This window comes from Myotis yumanensis, unplaced genomic scaffold (genome assembly GCF_028538775.1).
Source record: "Myotis yumanensis isolate MYYU_CA2020_CCGP unplaced genomic scaffold, mMyoYum1.0.hap1 SCAF_10, whole genome shotgun sequence".
NCBI classification, from domain to species: domain Eukaryota; kingdom Metazoa; phylum Chordata; class Mammalia; order Chiroptera; family Vespertilionidae; genus Myotis; species Myotis yumanensis.
Genome location: NW_027223761.1, coordinates 30,954,333 through 30,978,159, shown reverse-complemented (window position 1 = coordinate 30,978,159; position 23,827 = coordinate 30,954,333). Strand labels below are relative to the sequence as shown.

General features: G+C 37.7%; 1 protein-coding gene across 1 annotated transcript in view; it reads right to left on the bottom strand.

The window, feature by feature from the left end:
• The window catches only part of PIK3C2A (phosphatidylinositol-4-phosphate 3-kinase catalytic subunit type 2 alpha), a 105,309-nt gene that overhangs the window by 23,175 nt on the left and 58,307 nt on the right, over positions 1 to 23,827 (bottom strand). Inside the window, exons 9-17 of the mRNA XM_070428233.1 lie at positions 15,119 to 15,262; positions 13,295 to 13,337; positions 13,000 to 13,210; positions 10,507 to 10,629; positions 9,235 to 9,402; positions 3,778 to 3,889; positions 3,210 to 3,355; positions 1,188 to 1,376; positions 602 to 695 (exon numbers count right to left, since the gene is read on the bottom strand). Coding sequence (XP_070284334.1) covers positions 602 to 695; positions 1,188 to 1,376; positions 3,210 to 3,355; positions 3,778 to 3,889; positions 9,235 to 9,402; positions 10,507 to 10,629; positions 13,000 to 13,210; positions 13,295 to 13,337; positions 15,119 to 15,262 — 1,230 coding nt within the window. The remainder of the gene's footprint in view (positions 1 to 601; positions 696 to 1,187; positions 1,377 to 3,209; positions 3,356 to 3,777; positions 3,890 to 9,234; positions 9,403 to 10,506; positions 10,630 to 12,999; positions 13,211 to 13,294; positions 13,338 to 15,118; positions 15,263 to 23,827) is intronic.

Here is a 23,827-nt window from a genome sequence, read left to right as displayed (position 1 = left end):
TAACTTAGGCTAAATTAATAAAATCAAGCAGAAAAGTACAGACCTGGGAATTACTTTCATTAGCTATATTTAAATGGCCAGGAAAGAAAAAGAAAAGTTTAAGTTTAATTTGTTCTGAGAATCTAAAAAGTCAAACAATTAAAAATCCAGGTACAGCTAGGCTGGTGTGGTTCAGTGGACTGAAAACCATCTTATGCACGGGTTCAATTCCTGATCAGGGAGCATGACCAGGTTGCAGGCTTGATTCTCAGTAGGGGGTATGCAGGAGGCAGCCAGTTGATGTTTATTTCTCTCTTCCTTTCCTTTCTTTCCTTAAAAATCAAAAACTTATTAAAAAAATACATATATATGTGTGTGTGTATATATATATATATATATATGAATTTTTTTTTTCTTCTAGTGAATTTTTTTTTTTCTTCTAGTGGAGCAGCTGACAATAGTAGAAACAAAATTCACACTAACTCCAAATGTAATGCACCTCAACATTCCCACTACAGAAGTACTTTTTATCCAAACAGAAAAGGGAATCCCTCAGCAAGTTCCCTACTCATAAAAACCGGGGAAAGAGTAGGGAGAGTAGGAAACGGAGTAAAAAACACACCTGTACAAACTGTGGAAGAAGATCTGTCAGCTCATCATCACTAATAGCCTCCATCCAGGCCACAGCTTGGGACCTCACTTCCTGATCAGCAAATCTAGAAAAGTATCACTAAAATCAAGATTTGACCGTAACTTCTTTCTAATGAAGCTATATTTCCTGAAAACACAATCTCAATCTATTCTTGACAATGAATGCTCAAACAGCTCTTTATTCAAAAGCAATGTGTTTCTTCTTTTTTTAGGAAGAAAATCTTACCATGCTATACAAATTTTATTAAGGGACTGGTTTAGAAACTTTAAGCTTATGAAAATTAACTTTGGCCCACATCATAAAAATGTAACAAATTATTCTAAATTTACCTTATTCTCAATTTACCGTATTCTCTCTTTAGGTTAGTTTTAAATATGACATGCCTTTTTAATAACCTCAATGAAAAGGTATGTTAGTAGAAATACACATTTACACATTTATATTATATTGAATTGCTTTCATGTTAAAACAAAGGGAAGTATTCCTGCAACATAATACTTTACTGAAAAAATTAACAATAAAATAAAGCAAATAAATTCATTCATAGTTGACTTACTTCGAATCAAGAAGCTCCAATGCAGTCAGTGGGTCTAATGGAGGCCACTGCTGAAGCAATGAGTAAATTTTGGCAAGATTAACCCATTTCCAGTTTGGGGCACTTGCTAGTATTTTAGGAAGACAATTTGGATGTTTGAGGCAATAATAACGTTTCTCCCACAAAAAAGCTTTGTCTTCTTTAGAAAGTCTGCATACATAACAGAACTAAATTACTCCTCAATGATATCATAATAATAGTTATAGTTTCAACGGTTTAAAATGCAAAGAAGAAATTTATTCATTTTAGGGCAGCCACTTCTTGGTGGAATCATTAATACTAATTTGGGATAGAAAAACACAATGTACAATAAACACCACTAATTTACCCTAATTTGGGGAACAGAAAGAAATCATTTTGACTTAATAAAAGAGTCTCAGTTACAAAAATGAAGGATAATTCAGTACAATAAGTATTTATTAAGCTCTAATCAGATGCCATGCAATAGAAATCAGTTGATAAGCAAAATCCACCTTATGAGCAAGGATTTTATCCATTTTATACAAGTAAAATGAAATGCCATGTAACACACAAATGCTATTATAAAATTTTAGAAGTTGATTATATAGCTCAATTGAGGAATATTTAAAAAGAGAAAGATTTGTTTTGGAGATTCTAATTTAACCTTAATAACAAATGTTTATGTGAATGAATGATTTCACTATTTTACTACCCATCCATCTCCGCTTGTATATATAATACATGCACTGAAATGTATTCATATCATGTGGAATACTGAAAAAATTTCAAATATTGAAAAAAGTACACAGTAGGTCTCCCTTCTTCTAATTCCCCTACCAGTAGCAACTGCCTATGCTTGTATATTCTTCCAGAGTCCATTTGTATAGAAGCATATACATAGGTGTATGTAGATCTTTTTTCTTCAATGGTAACATACTATATACACTATTCTGGTCCTTGCTTTCTTCATTTAACATATCTGACACATTAGTACATAGCTATAACTTCATTTTTAGTAGTTACATGGTGCTCTGTTGGATAAATGTACCATAATTTGACCCCCATTGATGGACATTTCCTATCAGTTTTACAATAATTCAAATGCATACTGCAATGAGCATCCTTGTCTCCATAAGTAAATACAAAAAGGTTTCTTTCCTCTAAGATATATAACTAACTGGAAATGGAATTGGTAGGTCACAGGCTATACACATTGTGACCTTAATACCGCGAGCCGCAGTTTGCCAAGCCGCAGTTTGCCGACCACTGCTAGATTTTGCCAAATTGCTCCAAAAGCTTTTGAGAATTCTGCCAACAATATAATCCCTTTTCTGTATCTTCATCAACACTTTCTATGATAGGACATTTTAATTTTCAACAATTTGATGTATATGAAATGGTATCTTGTATTAAATTTCCTTGATTAAACTTAAATTTAAACCTCTCTGCATACTGAGAGGTTGACATCTTTTTAGATGTTTAAAAAGACACTGTATTTCTTTTCTAAAGAATTACCTATTAATATTCTTTGTCTAATTTACAACTGAGTTGTTTGTTTTTATACTGGTATGAAAAGATTCTTTATACATTACGAAAATTAATCTAGCCCTGGCCAGTGTGGTTCAGTTGGTTGGGCATAGTTCTGCGCACCAAAAGATTGCCAGTTCAATTCCTGGTCTAGGGCACATGCCCAGGTTGTGGAGGCAGCGGATGGTTGTTACTCTCTCTAAAAAACAATAAACTATTCTTTTACAAAAAAAGAAAATTAATCTATTGCTATTTACTGTAAATATAGGTCCCTATCTGTTGTTTATCTTTTGATCATGTAAAAAGTTGGACCTGTACAAATTTCTGAAGTTTGATGTAGTCATGTAATCTTTTTATATAATTAAAAACAGATATAGAAAACTGTTGCCAAAAATATTGCTAAATCATGAACTAAATCGGAGCACTTTATACACCATTAACTTGAGCTTTACATTGTAAGAGATAACCAGGCAAAACAGAATCAAAGGAGCATACCCAAGTGATGAGTCTTTGTGAAGAATATCAAGAAGTTTCCCTTTTATATCATTTCCTAATGTTTCTAAGTTGTGTTGCTGTATAACATTTCGGTCGACTTGAGGAGTGGTATAAATGATATCAAATGTTGGAGAAGGAAAATCAACCTTAAAAATTTAATAGAAGTTGATCAAATTACAGCCGAATAGAACACATATTTACCACATTAACTTATTTGTCTTTGAAAAAATTGTTTTTTCTTAGCCATCGGGGTGAATTTTAGATTGTATATTAAGTCAATGTCCTTTTGCTGAAAGTGATTACCATTGTTGGTAATCCTCAATAGCACATATATTGCTTGGGATGGGTACAAGGGTATATTTTACTATTTCTCAGAAATAAGAAGTGATTTACTGACACTTAAAGATAGATTAGGCTTCTCTAATAACAACCCAAACCATGGTATACATACACTTTTTATAAAGAAATTTAAATGTAAACCTCTCCACATATCAAGAAGTAGCATTATCCTCTAAAGTCAACAAACATACCTTGTGGTGAGGATTAAAAAAAAAATAAGTACCATTACCTGTAACACTATTCTTTCCATCACATATCCTTTTTTGGGGGTTGTTCCAGGAATAGGAGTTATATGTGATGAAGTCCAAAGATATAGAAGCTTAGTTCCACATGTTAAAAACCTACACAATGTAGATAGAAGAATACTGTGGTTTGCATTTTAAAAATTAATTCAAAACTCACAACACATAGTAATGAATTTGAAATGTTAGTATTCAAACATTTTTGAATCATCTTCTGTATAAAAAGAATGTCCACTTTAAAAACATATCAGGAGGAATCACTTTCCATAGTGTACTAATCTTTAGGTAAATCAGTTAAAGTGTGGGGATTAGAATCAAGGAAAAGAGAATGAACATATCTAAGGAGGAATTGAGGATAAAACAGAACACACTGTCCTCAAAACAATTCTATAAATAGGAGGGTGAAAGACAGTCTTTGAAGATCATCTACAAAGGAAATTTGGATTACAGAGCTGCTCCCTGACTTTTATCATAAAGAACAAAAACATATGCCCAAAAACCAGTACCTACTTGTGACAGCACCAATCATTTGAGAAGTTTTATCGGTGCCCTGGACCAGGGGTCAGCAAACTTTACCTCTAAAGAGCCAGACAGTAAATACTCTGAGCTTTCTGGGCAATCTTTGTTGCAGAGATTCAACTCTGCAATTATAGTGCAAGGTAGCCATGAACGACATATAAATAAATATGTGCACTGTATTCTAACAATACTGTATTTATAAAAAGCAGGCAGGAGGCTGTAGTATGCTGACATTTGCCTGAGACAACCAGTTTATGGCAATGAAGATATTGATGTATCTTTACACAGAAGAAATATCTGAAAGCTAACATGAGATATATATAAAAGCAGAAAACTACAAACTTCATTAAACTTTGTTCATTTTATTAAAATAGCAAATATCCTTTCCAAAGCTAGACTCTAGTCCTAATGTTTTCTCTTACAGGTTAACCTTTAAATCTTCGACACATTATATTCTGTTTTTTTTAGAACCACTCTCATCCCCAAGTAGGTTACTTTAAGGTAAATTGCTATCACATTATTTCATCTGTAGATACTTTTATATATCTCAAAATGATAAACAGTTTTTTAAAAAAAATAAGTATAATCTTTGGGTGGTGGGCACATGGTGCAATATACAGATCTTATAACATAGAAACTCACACCTGAAACCTGTATGTTCATGTTGACCAATGTCACCCCAATAAATTTATAAAATAAGTACAATACCATTACCATTCCTATAATAATTAACAATAACTACTTAAAATAATCAGTTATCTAGTATTCAAATTTCCCGATTGTCTCAAAGTTCTTTTTATAGTTGGTTTGTTCGAATAAGAATCCAAGCAACACTTGCATGTGGTTGATATGTCTTTTTAAGTATCTTTTAATACAAGGATCAACAAAACTTCAGCCTATCACCTGGTTTCATTAATAAACTTCTATACTAATAAAAGGGTAACATGCTAATTAGACCGGACATCTTCCAGACATCCTTCTGGACAAAGCCATAGTGGCAGGGGCTGAGGCAGAGGTGGTTAGGGGAGATCAGGCCAGCAGGGGAGGGCAGTTAGGGGTGATCAGGCCGGCAGGCGAGGGCAGTTGGGGGCGATCAGGCCGGTAGGGGAGGGCAGTTAGGGGTGATCAGGCCAGCAGGGCAGGGCAGTTAGGGGCAATCAGGCCAGCAGGCAGAGGCTGTTAGGGGTGATCAGGTCGGCAGGCAGAGGTGGTTAGGGGCGATCAGGCAGGCAGGCAGGCGAGCAGTTAGGAGCCAGCAGTCCCAGACTGCAAGAGGGATGTCCGACTGGACATCCACCGAGGGTTCCTGGATTGGAGAGGGTGCAGGCTGGGCTGAGGGAACCCCCTCCCCACCCCGTGCACAAATTTCGTGCATCAGGCTTCTAATTTATAACAAAGCCACACATTCACTTACATACTGTCTATCACTGCTTTTGCCTTTGTGACAGAGACCACATGACCTGCAAAGCCTAAATTACTTCTATCTGGTCCCCTTTACATAAAGTTTGCCAATTCTTGTTTTAATCTATACATTCTTTCTATCTTTTCCCCTCCTGCTGTTTGTTGAAGAAACTAGGTCTTTTGTTCTGAGAATTTTCCTTATCCTGGATTTTACTAATTGCATTACTCTGGTCATTTACCATGTTCCTTTATCTCCTATATTTTCTGTAGTAAAGTAGTAGCCCTGGCCTTAGCTCAGTGGTTAGAGCACTGGCTCACAGACCAAAGGGTTGAGGGTTCGATTCCCGGCCTGGTTGGGGTGCGAGCAGGAGGCAACCAATCGAAGTGTCTCTCTCACATTGATGTAAGTAGTAGTTAGATCTAGAGAGGCTTGACCTGATTCATGTGTAGTTATCTGGCAAGAATACTTAATACTCTAGATGGGATTGTATACTACTTCCTATTGCCTCAACTATAGAGGCACAAATGCTTGATTTATTTTTCTTTCTGTGGGGTTAATATAATCAGTTTATTTAGATGCTTTCAATCTAAATCATCTACACTAATAAAAGAGAAACATGGTAATTGGCATACGACCGCTACCCTTCCCATTGGCTAATCAGCATATCCTTATGCAAATTAACTGTCAGCCAAGATGGCGGCCGGCAGCCAGGCAGCTGGAAGCTAACAGGAGGCTTGCTTGCTGTGGACTCCAACGTTCCCTGCCGGCCTCTGAGCTTCAGTTGGAAACATAGTAACATTTATAGAAGGTAAACAAAACTCCAGAAACCTCCTGTCAGTCAGCCGGGATCTCAGAGCTGGAGTCGCAACATTGTTTCGAATACAGAAAACAAAGGCCAGAAACCTGCTTTCAGTCGAGCCTCAGAGAGAAAACCGGCTCTCAGCTCCAGTGACAGCCATAGAAGGTAAATAAATGCCAGAATAAAAAAAAAAAGAAAAAAAGGAGAGGTTTGGAGCTTCAGTCGCCCACCAGCCTGAAAACGACCCTCAACCCCTCACCCAGACTGGCCAGGCACCCCAGTGGGGACCCCCACCCTGAAGCAACAAGATGGCGGCTAATTTGCACACTGAAGGCAGGCGGCAGCAGGCAAGGCTGTCTGCGGTCTGGGACCCGGATCTGTGACCCTGCCAGGCGGGATCAGCAGAGCCGCGAGGCCTCCCGGCACCAGGATCAGCGTGACAGGGGGCAGCGCCCAAACCCCTGATTGTCCTGCGACTCTGTGTGTGACAGGGGGCAGCGCCCCAACCCCCTGATCGGCCCTGCTCTGTGGGTGATAGAGGGCAGCACCCCAACCCCCCCGCCCCCCATGGGCCCTGCTCTATGTGAGACGGGGTAGAGCCATAACCTCCCCATCGGCCCTGCCCTGAGTGTGACAGGGTGTGGCACCTCAACTACCCCCCCCCCCCCTATTGGCCCTGCTCTGTGTGTGACGGGGGGCAGCTCCCCAACCCCCTGATCGGCCCTGCTCTGTGCATGACAGTGGGGAGCTCCCAAAACCCCTGATTAGCCCTGCTCTGTGCATGACAAGGGGGAGCTCCCCAAACCCCTGATGGGCCCTGCTCTGTGTGTGACAGGGGGCAGCGCCCCAACCCCCTGATCGGCCCTGCTCTGTGCGTGGCAGGGGGTGGCGCCGCAACTTCCCTATCGACCCTGCCTTGAGTGTGACAGAGGGCGGTGCCCCAACCCCCCAATCGGCCCTACCCTGAGCGTGACTAGGGGTGGCATCACAACCTCCCGATCTGCCCTGCTCTGTGCATGACAGGGGGTGGCGCCCCAACTCCCCAATCGGCCCTGCTCTGAGCCCGACCAGGGCCTGCACCTAGGGATTGGGCCTGCCCTCTGCCACCCAGGAGCAGGCCTAAGCCAGCAGGTCGTTATCTCCTGAGGGGTCCCAGACTGCGAGAGGGCACAGGCAGGGCTGAGGGACCCCCTCTCCACCCCGAGTGCACAAATTTTTGTGCACTGGGCCTCTAGTCCATTATAAAGTTCCAGAAAAGGTAATCACTTAATCGTTTTAAGCAGGCATTCATAATCACTACTTAAATCAACGGTTCTCAACCAAGAGTGATTTTTGTCCCCAGTATACATCTGGCAATGTCTGAAGACATTTTCAGTTGGCAAATGGGGTGCTACTGCATCTAGTGGGCAGAAGCCAAGGATGCTGCCAAACATCCTACATACACAGGACAATCTCCCACAACAACAATTATGTGGCCCAAAATATCAATAGTGCTGACACTGACCTAAATCTAACCCTGACCTAAATTATTTCAGTAAGAGTTGCAAAATTGTGATATTCTACCATTCCCTCTGCAATGATTAGCTGAAATGTTTCTATAAAGCATATTCTCACATCAATTATCTTGTAACCCTGAGATATAACTGTAAAGGAAAGGCAAGTTAAATGCTTGATTCTGTTTATTTAAAATATGAGTTAAGAACTCATTTGTTATTGAGGCTGACCGAAATGCCTCTAAGTCACTTGGCTTCCATGACTTCATCAGGTTGTATGCACGTTGCACCTTAATATAAAATATTTAAAAATAATTTCAAGACCAGGATTTTTGATTACCATACTATAGCACATTAACTGAACTAAATAACTGACACTTTGTTTTGGTGTATGCATTAACGTAAAATCATCTTTCCTCTTAATTTCTGAGTCTTTTTTTAACATTAAGTACTAACATTACCCAGACTGATTACACTGCTTGGCAAAGTCTCAAACTTAATGCCATCTGCTTACTGCTTTAATATGCTAACATGCATTATCGCTCTCCAAAATTTTACCATGTATTGTATGAAACATATCTCAAACTTCATTTAATTGATTTTTTTCATTTTGGAAGACTCTTGATCTCATGAAACATATTGTTACTTAAAACATAATTAAAATTGTCAGCTGAAAAGTCAGGTTGATTACACTATTCCTACTGACTGTTGGTAGACACAAAGCTTTAAGGAATTCTTTTCCTCTAAGTTTTTGTACCCATGTAGAACCTTTGGTGATTAAAGGCCAGGGGCCCATAACAGTAAGGATAGATCAGTCAGGTGGACAGGGAAAGAGATGGGAATAATGTTCAGTTGTAAACTCCCTGAAATTTTGACAAGTATGGGATAGGGATGAGAAGAGGAAAGTGGAATTGTTTTTGTAATATCAAGGATACCTAAAAGACCACAAATATTATGTTAATAATACAGTGTTTGCACAAAATGACAGTGAACTGACTGCCGATTTTCTCCTAAACAATGAGTGACAAACACTCCTTTGAATACCCATATAGATATGATCAAACCATAGTAGAATAACTTTGGTTTCCTCTGATCTGACATTCCTTTTATTGAAAAATTTGAGGCAGCTCATTATCTCATGTTTGTCATAATTTCCCACCCTGTTCTCTAGTCAATTTTGAGACTGCAGATGTGTCCACATAACTCACCATCACAACTCAGTAACACTTACCGTTTAAAATCAAAAAGAGGTAAAGAAACTTTGCCCAAAGCTTCTGGCCCCTTTCTCTGCTTATTAGAATCAGGGGAACTTCCACTGCTCTGATTTAAAATTCCAAAAAGAGTAAGGTGAAGAAGTGATTCTAATGGCAATTGTGATATCTGGATGGGAAAAATAATTCTATGGGGAGGAAAAAGTATTAATAGAAAAAAACAAATTAGGTCAAACATGAAGATTAACTCTTTAATGAAAATGATAATTTTAGTTATTTTATTTGATGTATCAAATAATCTTTAATCCTGAGTCTCCTTTACTTAAGTAGCAAGCTTGGCTAACCCATACTATTAAAAAGCTTAGACAGATTTTATTAAAATTTCAAATATATAGCATTTATTTCTTCAAAAATTTGATAGCACCTTTACTCAAGACTTGCAATGCTAATTTCTAGGCAAAATAATAGTCATTTTTATTTCCTTTAGGAAAAAGTAGATAAATATGAGTATTTCTGATTCAGGATATATGTGTGCACCTATGTACACAAACAGACATATGTATGTTTACCAATATTTTTGGTGTTTTTGTTTTGTTTTGTTTTGTTTTTTTGTCTAAAAGGACACATAAGGTCGGTTGTAGTCACCTTGAGGAGCCGTGAGATGGTTAAGTGTTGAAAAGAAAGTGACACTTTTCACCTATATGCATTTTGTTTTATAGGATTAGTTTCACAGACATGTGTTATTTTTATAATTAAAAAAAATAGGAGAATAGGAAAACATTTAATAAATGCAGAATAAAAAATAAAAAGCTCTGCAATGGCCTATCTGCCTAAGTAATGAAAAGCATTTCCCTAAACAATATTTAAAAAATATTAACAGTGCAAATATCATCTTGTACATGGACTCAAGATAATTTCATTTTATCTGTTAACCAAAAACAAGGCTTCATATACAGTGTTATAGAATAAATACCAAACTAAACAATGTTATAACATACCACCTTTCTAGAATTACTCATAAATTTATAGTACTTTTAACTTGACAAAGTCTAGGAAGAATGGCGTATTTCTGCAATTTAACACCATGTAGATATAAAAGAGTATTGCAGATTTTTGAAATCAGAATTTCAGTCTGTTCTATAGAATCATATCTAGAAGAGACTTTAAGATGTCAGTAAGCATTTTATAGATTTTAATGAAAATTGAAATAAAATAAAAACTAGGATGCATACATGGAAAAAAAGTAAACAGGTTATACTAAAAAAACATAAAAAGCCAGAAATTTCACTTACAGTTCATCCCATTTAATAAGATAGAAGAAATTCTTATAAGTGCCAACCTTCTTTGATTGAATAGGTTTAAAAAGGTCTTTTCCATTGTGAGACAGGGAACATACCAAGTAGTATTTTTCATAACTGAGGGGAAAAAAAGAGTTTAATTTCATTGTATTTGATAATACAGATTAGTTAACTAATACAAATATATATCATTAGCCATCCTTCCTAAAAATGACTATTATCTAAAATAATTTGGTCATCATTCATTTGAACTTATAAAAAAATCTGAAATTTAACTACTACAAATTCTGTTAAATAGAGAGAGGCATAGCAAAGGGTATACAGAAGGGAACATGTATTCCTAGCTGCCAGTCTAAGGGGGCAATGATACCAGCTGGAGAATTTATCTAAATTTTGTGCTCAGTTATAAGCTTTAGATTTTAGTTGAATGACACTGAGCAATTCTTCATTTCTAGAATCTAGGAAGAGAGAGTACAAACATGATCATCTCTAGGTGCCATTTTCTTTTGCAAAGGCACTGAAATAGAGTCAGTTAAGCATATGAATAGTGCATTGGCCTGATTTGCATTGAGTCAGTCTTTATTAGGAGGCTTCCATCAATGGGGACAGATGCTGTTATATTCTCGAATTACATAGCAACAATTTAGCTCCTAATTGCCACAAGTAGCTGATTACATACAATCAGGCAATCTTGTAGAAGAGAAGTCTTAGGTTCAATAAAACTACTGCACTAGTATTCTAACTTACTGGTAGGCTTACACATTAACCATTTTGTTAATATACATAATATATTATAAATATAACATTTTAAAGATATGTTTTTATTGATTTTATAGAGAGAGGAAGAGAGAGAGAAACATCGATGAGAGAGAAACATTGATTGGCTACTTCCTGCATGTCCCCTACTGGGGATCGAGCTCACAACCCAGGCATGTGCCCTGACCAGGAATTGAACCAGTGACCTCTTGGTGCATGGGACAGTGCTCAGTCAACTGAGCCACACTGGTCAGGGCTATAAGTATTTTTTTTAATTTAATCTCATTGGTTCACAAAACACCACTAGCTAATGATTTGATTGCTTTTCTCAACTTCATACCACTTGTCCCTCTTTATTTCAGCATTTTATTAACTTTATTTCTATCTTAACTATCATTGTAGTTTTCTGTATTGTCTTCTATTAATAGTGTCCCTAAATTTATTTGTGTGTGTATGGAAGCTATGGAGGGTATTATCCCTGTAACTAGTTAAAAGAATGAAATACCTTCAGACAGCAGTAGTATCCATTTATTTATTTTTTAAGTATTTATTTTATTGATTGATTTTGAGAGAGAGAAACATTGATTTACTGTTTCATTTATTTATGCATTCATTGATTAATTCTTGTATGTGCCCTGACTGGGGATCAAACCCGAAACCTTGGCATATCGGGACGATGCTCTAACCAACTGAGCTACCCAGCCATGTCAGTACCCGTTTAAATGCAAGTTCCAGGAGGGCAGATTTTTCCTGCCTTTTTACTGCTGCATCTCTAGTAGCACGAAGAACATTGCCCACAGATGGAGCTCAGTAAATATTTCTTGAATGAATTAATACACCACATTCAACTTATTATGTTATTTTTTTACATTTCATTTTTAAATTTTATATAAAGCTCAATTTAAGCAGAATTTATGTTTGGTATCTCTTTACTAGGCTTTACCTTATTTTATAGCATTAAGCTATTATGAAACAATTTCATTTTAAATATTCAGTTCAGACTTTTCAGTTTATATTAGTCATTTGCAAATAAATTGAAGTTGGCAAACTTGATGGCATTGACAAAAAATCAGAAAGGGAAAACCTAAATTAAAAATTATAGAAGAGCCCTGGCCAATGTGGCTCAATTAACTGGAGTATCATCCCACACACTGAAAGGTCTGGAGTCCCATTCCCAGTGAGGGCACACACCTAGGTTGCAGGCTCGATCTGCAGTTGGGGCATGTACGGGAGGCAACCCATTGATGTTTCTCTCTCACATCGATGTAGCCCCCCTCACTCTCCCCTTTCCCTTCCTTCTAAAAATCAATGAGTATGTCCTCAAGTAAGATAAAAATAAAAAATTTGAAGAAATCTGCTCTTGCAGACATCAAAGTCTAGCAATCAATAAACTACTAAAAAGAATAGAAGGGGATAAAGTCTAGTCCCATTATACTGTTCCAAATTACCCTGGTTGAAGGCAAAAGAATACCAGTCATAAATTAGACTAATTTATTACTCAACATTTGCCCTAGTAAGTTTAAACATTTTCTTGCCTTTTTTGCATGAAGCGGGAGTGATATTTTTTACTGGAACAGCTTCAAAAATCCCTGTAATTTTTATAAAATCCACAAAGGTATCTGGTGGTTCTTTTTTCATCCATGTAAATACCAAGATGACAGTGGATGCTGACATTACGACTAGAATAATTTCTAGGTCTTTGTACATATATTCTTTTAAACAGTTACTTACTTTGATACCCAGTTACTTGAAATTCCATGTGCAGCAAAAATAGTAAACTGGAGCTGTTCTGTTGCGGTACATGCTTCCTTGATGTTCCTGTTACTTTGAGCACAGTCCAAAGAACTCCTACCAGAATTTCCATGGAGTCTCAGAAGATCATAAATTGCTGCGGTTAATTGATCCATGCTTACTTGAACAGGATTTTCGGGATTTAGTGAGCCTAGATGTAAAGAAATTATTAATATAATTCTCTGAAAATGCAACAATTATTGCTAAAATTTAAAGAACTTAAAGACATACATACCCCTAGTTGAACTCTTGTTAGGGTCTCCCTTCCCAGAAGTCACCTGCATACACATACAAATTAGTAAAACAATTGCCTATGACATAACATAAAATGTTTACCTTTCACTTCAATACATTAATTAAATGCTATATCAAAGAAACCTTTCCCAGGGGAAACCTCCCAAAAATGTCTGCAGAATTAATAAATCAAAAAAATAAAATCTCCCAACCAAATAACAGATAATTTTTGGTATCAAGAAAATCATAGTATAATTTTATTAACCAATGTCACCCCAATAAATTCAATAAAAAAGAAATTCACAGAGTAACTGAAAATTACTGCAAAATATATAAACTCAACAAAATCTGCCTCATTAAACTAAATTAAGATTTGAAACCCAAAGCGATAAATATTCTAATACAGTATTTTATTTTCCATTAGTTGCTCTATTATTAGCATGATAAGAATAGCCTTAAAGAAACTAGAACTCGCTTGGCCAGCATGGCTCAGTGGTTGAGCATCCAACCAATGAGCAAGAAGCTCACAGTTTGATTCCCAGTCAGGGCAAATGCCCAGGTTTCGGGCTCGATCCCCAGTTGGGGGCATGCTGGAGGCCAACAATCAGTGAGTCTCTCTTATCATTGATGTTTCTATCTATCTCCCTCTCCCTTCCTCTCTGAAATGAATAAAAGTATATATTTTAAAAATATAAAAAAGAAAAAAGAAACTAGAACTCTATTACAATTTTGTGTCTCAAAATAGCTCTTATAATTATTTAAATTGAGCTCTCCTCATATTCTTTGCTCCTTTATTCATTAATATAATGAACAGAAACCTCAAACATTAGGACGATGGTAGTTGACCACCTCCAAGTGATTTCATGTATATTTAAAAAAAATTTTAAAACAAGCACAAATTTCTGTATACCATATGGACAGGCTGGCTCTCTGAGAATAAATGGATTGAGCTATCTCCTAGATATCTGTTGAGGGGCATACTATCAACATAACTTTTAACTATCAACATAACTTATTGTGTCTTGCATCCACTTTCTCTCATCCTTCCAGTAAAAGCTATGAACATCCCTATGAACAAAAAGAGCCTGGGGAGAGCTTTTACTAAAAGCAAAGGTATCCTATCAAAAGAGGGCTCCTAACCTGGTTTCCACTGAGGCAGTAAGTCACTATTACTAAGGCATTTGGGTCTTCTCAACTCCAAAATAGGACTTCCCCTATTGGCAGTCATGAACTCCATCCAAAGGGAGAAATGGTACCTAGTATCATCTCAGTCCTTCATGCCAACCAAATCATTTATGCCAGAGTTCCTACTCTACATAAAAAAGGTTCAGTTTGGCATCCACCTATTCAATGTCAACTCTCACAAAACTTCCAAGGCAGCCCATCTCCTCTTAGGAATTCCCTACCTTACCAGGTAAGTCACCCAATCAACTCAAGTTTAAAGCAAAGCCCTGGCCAGTGTGCTCAGTGGTTAGAGTGTCGGCCTGTACACCAAAGAGTCTCGGGTTCAAGTCCCAGTCAAGGACACGTACCTGGGTTATGGGTTTGATCTCTGGCCACTGGCGGGGCGTGTGTGGGAGGCAACTGATTGATGTGTCTCTCATATTTTTCTCTCTCTCTCTAAAAATAAAAATTCAATGGAAAAAATGAGGATTAACAACAAAAAACAAACAAACAAAAAAACCCCACAAAAAAGAGTAAAGCCAAAATTAAAATAACATTTTGTCCAGGAGAGGCAAAAAGCTGCCAGTATAAGCAATAGATGGTCACTTAAGTACTACATATCTGCATGCAATAAAATGCTAATTACTAAGAAAATACTCACATCAGCACTTTTACTCCTTGGAAGATTAACTGCTCTCTTTAGCTTCTTTACTGATTCTGTAATGGCAGGAGTCTCTACACCATCTAAAGCACTACAGATTTTTCTTACGGCTCTAATTACTTGATCTACTGCTCGGTGCTGGTTCTTTAAAAAAAAAAAGTAAAATAAACATAAGTATGTGGAATTTAAAGGATCAATTTCAGACATAAAGTCAGAAACTAGACATTTCTGATGTACCTAAGAACAGATATTCTTTACTCTTTTGTGGTGAAAAAGAAAAGAAAAAAACCCAGCATTTCAATATAGTTATGCTGTTTCAATATAGTTATTTCAATATAAGTTATAGTTCACTTTAAAGTAGAAAAAAGTAGGGTTGGTTAATTTTCACTTTGCCTAACAATTATTTATATGCAAATACCATTAGTTTCATATTAGAATCAGAAATAATAGCAATAAATTACTAACAAATTACTAAATCTCTAAAAAAAACCAGTTATCTTTTTTAAATTTTCATTGGGAATAATTTCCACATTAAAAAAAATTAACCCTTTTCTCTTTCCTATGAAAATTTGGTATAAAAAAACCAAGTTCTTTACAGGTTAGTTACATATTAATAACATTGGACAACAGTTACTAGAAATTAGCCATTTTTTAAGCATCATTTGCATTTATACAACCATCATTTTAAAAATTCTGTTAGAAGGAGAATCGAAGATGGCGGCATAGGTAAAACACCGGAGACTGCCGCCGTGGACAACCACTTCAAAAATACAACTAAAAGTCGGAGCGGACATCAACCAGAACCACGGGAAGGCTGGCTGAGGAGAGTCTCTTCAACTAGAAGCAAAAACAACAGCATTCCGATGCTCAGCGGAGGCGCAGTGTGGAAAATTTAAAGGTACGGCGGTGCGGTGGTGAGGGTGCGCGCGCAAAGCGGGCTGGTGGCTGAGGGCGCGATTGTCGTTTTCAATCAGGAGCGAATCTCAGACTCTGGGCTACAGATCGGGGCGAGTCTCTAGGGACCCAGACTCAAACGGGAGAACCGGGACTGTCTGGCTACGGCCCCTCCGAGGTTTGCAGCGATTGCTGGGACAGAGAGGCAGAGCCCCTGGGGACGGACTGAGAGCGGCCATAGCTGCTCCCTCCCCCCCGCCCTGTTGAGCCCGCCCCGCCCAAACCCTGCTGCACAACCATTTGCCGACCGCCTCAGGCAAGGGCTGGACTAGCACCTCCCCTGAGGACTGAAGTTTTCCCACAGCTGATTTCCACCGCCAGTCGGCCTGTTGGTCAAATCCCTCTAGTGTTAACTACAACAATTAAGGCTTCGCTAGAACAAGACTGCGCACAGAGACCACAAGGGGGTGCACCAAGAAAGCATAAAAGATGCGGAGACAAAAAAACATGACAGAAATGGAGGATATGGAGCTAAGAATCGCAATTTTGAGGGCTTGCCATAAATTTGTGCAGAGCCTCACGAAAACTAATGAGACCCTCGATGCTACGATAAAGAAATTAGAAAGTAAGCATACACGGACTGAAATAAAGAATATTATACCCAATAGCAGACCAGAGGAGTGCAAGAATCAAACCAAAGATTCGACAAAAAACACCCAATTGGAAAAGCATAATGAAAAAAGAATCCGAAAATGTGAAGATAGTGTAAGGAGCCTCTGGGACAGCTTTAAGCGGACTAATATCAGAGTCATTGGAGTCCCAGAAGATGAGAGACAGCAAGATATTGAAAACCTATTTCAAGAAATAATGGCAGAAAACTTCCCCCACCTAGTGAAAGAAATGGACTTACAGGTCCAAGAAGCGAAGAGAACCCCAAACAAAAGGAATCCAAAGAGGACCACACCAAGACACATCATCATTAAAATGCCAAGAGCAAAAGACAAAGAGAAAATCTTAAAAGCAGCAAGAGAAAGAGGCTCAATTACCTACAAGGGAATACCCATACGACTGTCAGCTGATTTCTCAACAGAAACTTTGCAGGCCAGAAGGGAATGGCAAGAAATATTCAAAGTGCTGAATACCAAGAACCTACAACCAAGATTACTTTATCCAGCAAAGCTATTATTCAGAATTGAAGGTCAGATAAAGAGCTTCACAGATAAGGAAAAACTAAAGGAGTTCATCACCGCCAAACCAGTATTATATGAAATGCTGAAAGGTATCCTTTAAGAAGAGGAAGAAGAAAAAGGTAAAGATACAAATTATGAACAACAAATATGCATCTATCAACAAATGAATCTAAGAATCAAGTGAATAAATAACCTGATGTACAGAATGAACTGGTGACTATAATGAATCAGGGACATAGAAAGGGAATGGACTGACTATTCTTGGGGGGGAAAGGGGAATGGGAGATTCGGGAAGAGACTGGACAAAAATCATGCACCTATGGATGAACTCAGTGGGTGGGGAGTGAGGGTGGAGGGTGGGGTGGGAGCTGGAAGGAGGGGAGTTATGGGGGGAAAAAAGAGGAACAAATGTAATAATCTGAACAATAAAGATTTAAAAAAAAAAAAATTCTGTTAGAAGAAAAAACTTCCTTGAGGACAATCCCTATGAACTATTCAAGTACAGTTTATTCACCATGATTCAAAAGTATATGTACAAATATGTAATAAAATAATTTACCTGATGTTAATGATTTAAAAATATGTCTCCACTCCATCATTGTTTTAAAGTACATTACCTCATTAAAAACATTCTTATATAATGTATTAATTCATCAAACATTTATGCCAAACTTACATGCCAAGTACTGTAAGAATGGGCTGAAACTCAGTACTGTACAATCCGTTAAAAATTTAAAATTTTCCACTCTTGAAGCTTGGCTACCATAAACTGAATGTTCCCTTCACCTTCATGCTTAAATGAAGCCACCTCATTTTCTCAAATATTCAATTACCTGGCAGTCCTCAGGGGCTGAAGGTCTATTATCTAGCTCCCTATTTTTACTTACTTATATTTCTGCTTACTTTTACTCCTCCACCTTCATGCAAAGCCTTTTCAGTTTTGAGGCTCATGCCATTTTCCTATACTATCCTTCATCATTTTTTATGTGCCAATGATCAAATTGTTATGTGTCAGTTTCAAATCCATTCTTCTACGGTCTACTTTGTGATACTGGAGCTAGACCCTATATAAACATTTCTAAAACAATGTTAGGATTTGTCAATAGAGGGCACCAAAGGGACACTCGAAGGCTAGCAGCATGAAGGTAACTCTCATCAGGGTTCCAGTCCTTTTTAAATTCAGGGTGGTAGCCTAATGATCCTCAAAGACCAGGCACCCTCAGGCCATGCTCTCCCAATCTGACAACTCCGGCAAGTTTCTTTGCCATAGGCAACCTGTGTGTTCCTGTGACAGCCATAAATTTTAAGGTGGGGGAGAGGCTCTATCATAAGTTCTTAGAGTTCTTTCACTACCCACTGTTCCTCAATCTAGAGGTGATAGCTGCTCTTTTTGCACCTATTACTTCTGGATCCCTTCGAGCAGGGTTCGCAAACATTTTTCTAAGGCCAGATAGTAAATGTTTTAGGCTTAGTGGGCCACACAGTCTCTGTCACAATTCAATTCTGCTATTAGGGCATTACAGTTGACATGGATAATTCATATATGAATAAGCATGAATATTTTCCAATAAAATTTTATAAAAACATGCGACAGGCTAGATCTGGCATGCCAATGATATGCAAACTCCTGCCTTAAAGTCCTCTTTAACCCCCTGTAGTAATTAACTACCTTTTACTAAATTTCCCTGTTCAAATAATTATATAATTTCTGTCTGAGTTATCTGCCTTGCCACTGACATGTGGTCACTTCCCCCACTGCATGCCACATTTTTGCTCTAAATATTTATCTGACTTTCTATTTCACCCTATATCCTATAACCGTGGTTGGCAAACTGCGGCTCGCGAGCCACATGTGGCTCTTTGGTCCCTTGAGTGTGGCTCTTCCTAAGCCTTAGGAGTACCCTAATTAAGTTAATAACAATGTACCTACCTATATAGTTTAAGTTTAAAAAATTTGGCTCTCAAAAGAAATTTCAATCGTTGTACTGTTGATATTTGGCTCTGTTGACGAATGAGTTTGCCGACCACTATCCTATAATAACCGTCAGTTACATAAATGTCTGTGTGGAAAACTCACAATATCTTCAACCCCAAAACTGCACCCTTTCAAAATCTCACCTACAATGTCATACTCTGATCACAATCTCCTTTGCTTCTAGCCCTCGCACCCTCATTCTGACAAAGCATGTTATTTAAGCTCTGAAACTTCTCTGCTTCTTCTACCAGACAGCTTCTAACTAAAATCTCACAACCATACAGATTCAAGAGTCTCCAATTTTTGCCTGGCTGGTGTGACTCAGTGGTTGAGCGTCAACCTATGAACCAGGAGGTCACTGTTCGATTCCCAGTTAGGGCACATGCCTGGGTTGCAGGCTTGATCCCTAGTGTGAGGCATGCAGGAGGCAGCTGATCAATGATTCTCATCGTTGATGTTTCTATTCCTCTCTCCCTCTCCCTTCCTCTAGAAATCATTTAAAAACATTTAAAAATTAGAATAAAAAAAGAAACAAACTATAGATACATCCTACAACTTTTATACTATAACATGAGTAGAGCTTAAAAGTAGTATGGTATGAGAAATAAATCAGATATAAAAGATTACATAGTGTATGATTCCATTCACATGAAATCTCCATTAAAGGCAAATACATTGAAACAGAAACCAGAACAGTAGTTGTTTGGGGAAGGGAATGGGGAAGACTGCAAAGTAGCACATGGAAACCTTTTGGGAGTAATGAAAATGTTCTAAAACTGGATTGTGGTAATAATTATACAACTCTTTTCATTTACTAAAAGAATCACTGAATTGTACACATCCAATGGGTAAATTTTATGGTATATAAATTATATCTCAATAAAGCTATAAAAAATATGGTAAGTAGCCCTGGCCAATGTTGCTCAATGATTAGCACATTGGCTTGCACACAGAAGGGTCTTGGGTTCAATTCCCATCAAGGGCACATACCTGGGTTGCAGGTTCAATCCCCCAGCCCTGGTTGGGGCATGTGTGGGAGGCAACCAATCCATGTACCTCTCTCACATCAATGTTCCTCTCTCTGCCCCCCTCCCTATTCCCTTCCACACTCTCTAAAAATCAATGGGAAAATATCCTCAGGTGAGGATTAACCAAAAAAAAGAAAAAAAAGGGGGGGGGGATAAGCATAAGGGGCCCAGTTGGGGAGCACACCTGCAGATCAACCAAAACAAAGGAGAAAAGGGGTAGGAGGCCAGATCAGAGAGGTAGTGGGTCAGAATGCATAGAAGCCACAATTAGGGCTTTGAATTTTACAGAGATAGCAAACAAATTTCTGAGCAAAAGAGTGGCACAATTTAACATTTTTAAAAGGTTTATACATTGTATTAACCTTTTCAAATAACCATCTGTTAGCTTTCATTTTCTTTTATTTTACATTTGTTTCCTGTGCTTATTTTTAATTTTTAAAATAAATTTTTTATTTTATAATAATTTTATATTTATAGAAAAGCTGAAAAAATTGTATAGCATTAAAGGAAGCTAGTTTAACTTCTTATATATCCATGTTACATTTGTCAAAATTAAGACATTAATACTGGTTACATTACTATTAACTAAACTATAGACTTTATACAGATTTCACCAGTTTTTTCACTGATTTCCTTTTCCTCTTCCAGGATACAATCCAAGATACCACATTGATCTAGTAACCTATATTTATTTGTTTGTTTGTTTATTTATTGCCATGACTGGGCATCAAATCCATGTCCTTCTGGTGCCCAGGACGATACTCCAACCAACTGAGCCACACCAGCCAGGGCATGACTTATTTTTTAAACTATCATTTTGGTTGCCTGTGGAAGACAGGCTATACAAAGGTAGAAGCTAAGAGAACAGTAAAGAAACTATTATAACTATCATAATTGACAAGGACTGTAGTTTTGATAGTGATAAAAAGTGGTTATTCTTAATATTTTCAAGGTAGAAAAGGCAGGAATTAGATGCATATGGGATGTGAAAGATCCTTTTCTTGAGAAATCAAATATGATTCCAAGATTTTGGTGTGAGCAAATAAAAGGACAGAGTTGCCATTTATTAAGAAGGGGGATTGTGATAAATAAATATGAAGGATAATATAAAAAATTCAGTTTTCTAAATCTTAAATTTGAGATGTCAAGTAATACATATTTGAATTTGGAGTTGAGGGAAGAGGTTAAGTCTGGAGATATAAATTTGAACCGTGAGCATGGAGGATATTTAAAGACATGAGATTAAGTGAGATCACCCAGGATGTGATACAGAGAGAAGAGAGGAGGAGCTGGAACGAGCTCTGAGGCATTCTAATGTTTAGAGGTCAGGAAGATAAGGAGATCAGGAGGAAGCCACAGGTAAGAGTGCAAACAGAGCAGACACTGGAAGTAGGAGACCAAGAAGGTGATATCACAGAGGCCATGTGAGTATTTTAAGAAGGAAGAAACAATAAACTCCATCAAACACTATAGAAAATTTGAGAAAAATAAAGACTAATAAGTGCAGTTTTGGGGAAGTGCTGACATTGAAAGCTTCACGGGAGAGGGTTCATAAGAGAATGGGAAGAGAGGAAGTGAAAGCAGCAAAACAGACTAACTTTCAAGAGTTCTGTTGCAAGGAGAATAGAGAAGTGGGGTGGCTGCTGCAGGGAAATGTGGACTTTTTATTCAAGATGGGAGAGATATCCAGGACTCAGTCCTATATCTTTTTTTAAATTTAGTTTTTCCCTCTACCTGCAATGATCATCTCATCCAGTCTTATGGCTGAAAAAGACCACTTATAGTCTGATGATTTCCAAGTTATCATCATCTCCAGCCTGGATCTCCTCCATTAAATTCCAGATTTATATCCTACTGTCTATTCAACATCACTATTTAGATGAATAATAGTCATATCAAACATAATGTCCAAAACTGAGTACCAGATCTTTTGCCCAAACCTGCTCTTCTTACAATTTTCAACATCTCACTAAAAGGCTATTCCAAAGTTCCAAATGCTCGCTCTTGAGTGTGCTCTCTCTTCTTTCAACCTCCGTCCTTTCCCCTCTTCCTCTCTCTCTTATGTTCCTCATCCAACTTATGGGTAAACCATCCTAGCATAAACTTCAAAATATATCACAGAATTCAACCCCTTCTTACCACTTCTACTATAATCACCCTGGTCCAAGCAATCATCATCTCTCCTGAAGCTAGCAAAACATTTTCTTAATTGATTTGTTTCCACTCTTGCCTTCCTCTCTCATTCTATTCCAGCTATAAAGACCTGATGGACCTAAAATACACCAAAAACACTCCTCTCCCAGATAATCAGTAATTTCTTTCTCTACTCTTTAAGATCTTTACGCAAATCATCTTCTCAATGAGGCCTTCTCTGATTACCTTATTTGAAATTGCAACATTACTCTCCTCCTTTATTTTTCTCTGTATCACTTACCACCTGATATCACATATACTTCGTTAGTATATTTTATTGTCTGTCTCCTCCAACTAGAATTAAAGGGCAGGGATTACAGTTTCTTTTGTTCACTCCCATATCCTTAGCACCTACAACAGTGCTTCGCAATGAGGAAATACTCAATCAACATTTATTGAATAAATGAAGATGTGTATCTATAATAAAAGCGTAATATGCTAATTAGACTGGATGTCCTTCCGGACGACCTTCCAGACGAAGCCGGGGCTGCAAGGGAAGCCCGGGTCCAGGGTGCCAGAGGGAAGCCAGTGCCGGCAGCCAGGGGAAGGGCCTACTCTTGCATAAATTTCGTGCATCAGGCCTCTAGTATACTGATAAGAATGTACTACTAGCTAGAAATATGGAAGTTAACTGGCACTATTTCTTCTTCTTCTTACATCTCATTACCTGTCAGAACCTTACCGCCCCTAGCTGGTTTTGCTCAGTGGATAGAGCATTGGCCTACATACTGAAGGGTCTCAGGTTCCATTTTGATCAAGGGCACATGCCCAGGTTGCAGGCTCGATCCCCAGTGAGGGGGCATGCAGGAGGCAGCTGATCAATGATTCTCTCTCATCATTGATATTTCTATCTCTCCCTCTCCCTTTAAATCAATAAAAATACATTTTTAAAAAAGTTTACCAATTTTATCTCCTAAGTATTATTAATTAGTTCCCTCCTTTTCAACCTTCACCATAGTCATTATCTTTCATTTGGACTACAGGCAATCCTCGGGTTATGTTGGACTCAACGTACGTCGTTTCGTGGTTACGTCGCCCTCTCCATTTATTAAAAAAAAAAGTTCCATCATTTCAATGTATGTACATATGTGTTTTATGTTTTTTATTATTTATTTACCACAAGTAAAGGTCAGGAATTGTTACCTTTCTTTTAAATTTTTTTTACTGTTTCACTTCATTACTGCTGTGTATGTGCTCCATGTGAGTGACGTAGGTGCTTATATAGGTGGGTTCCAACTGACGGCGAAAATCGCGTTACATCGCGCCGCAGGAACAGATCTCCCGTAACCTGAGGACCTACTGTACTATACAAACAAAACTTTCCTAAGTAGCATTCCTATACTACTATAGCAAGTTTGCCAACCCTAAATCTAATCTCCACAGTTTAGCCCAAGTGATTTCAGAGCTCAGGACTAACCATGTCACACAC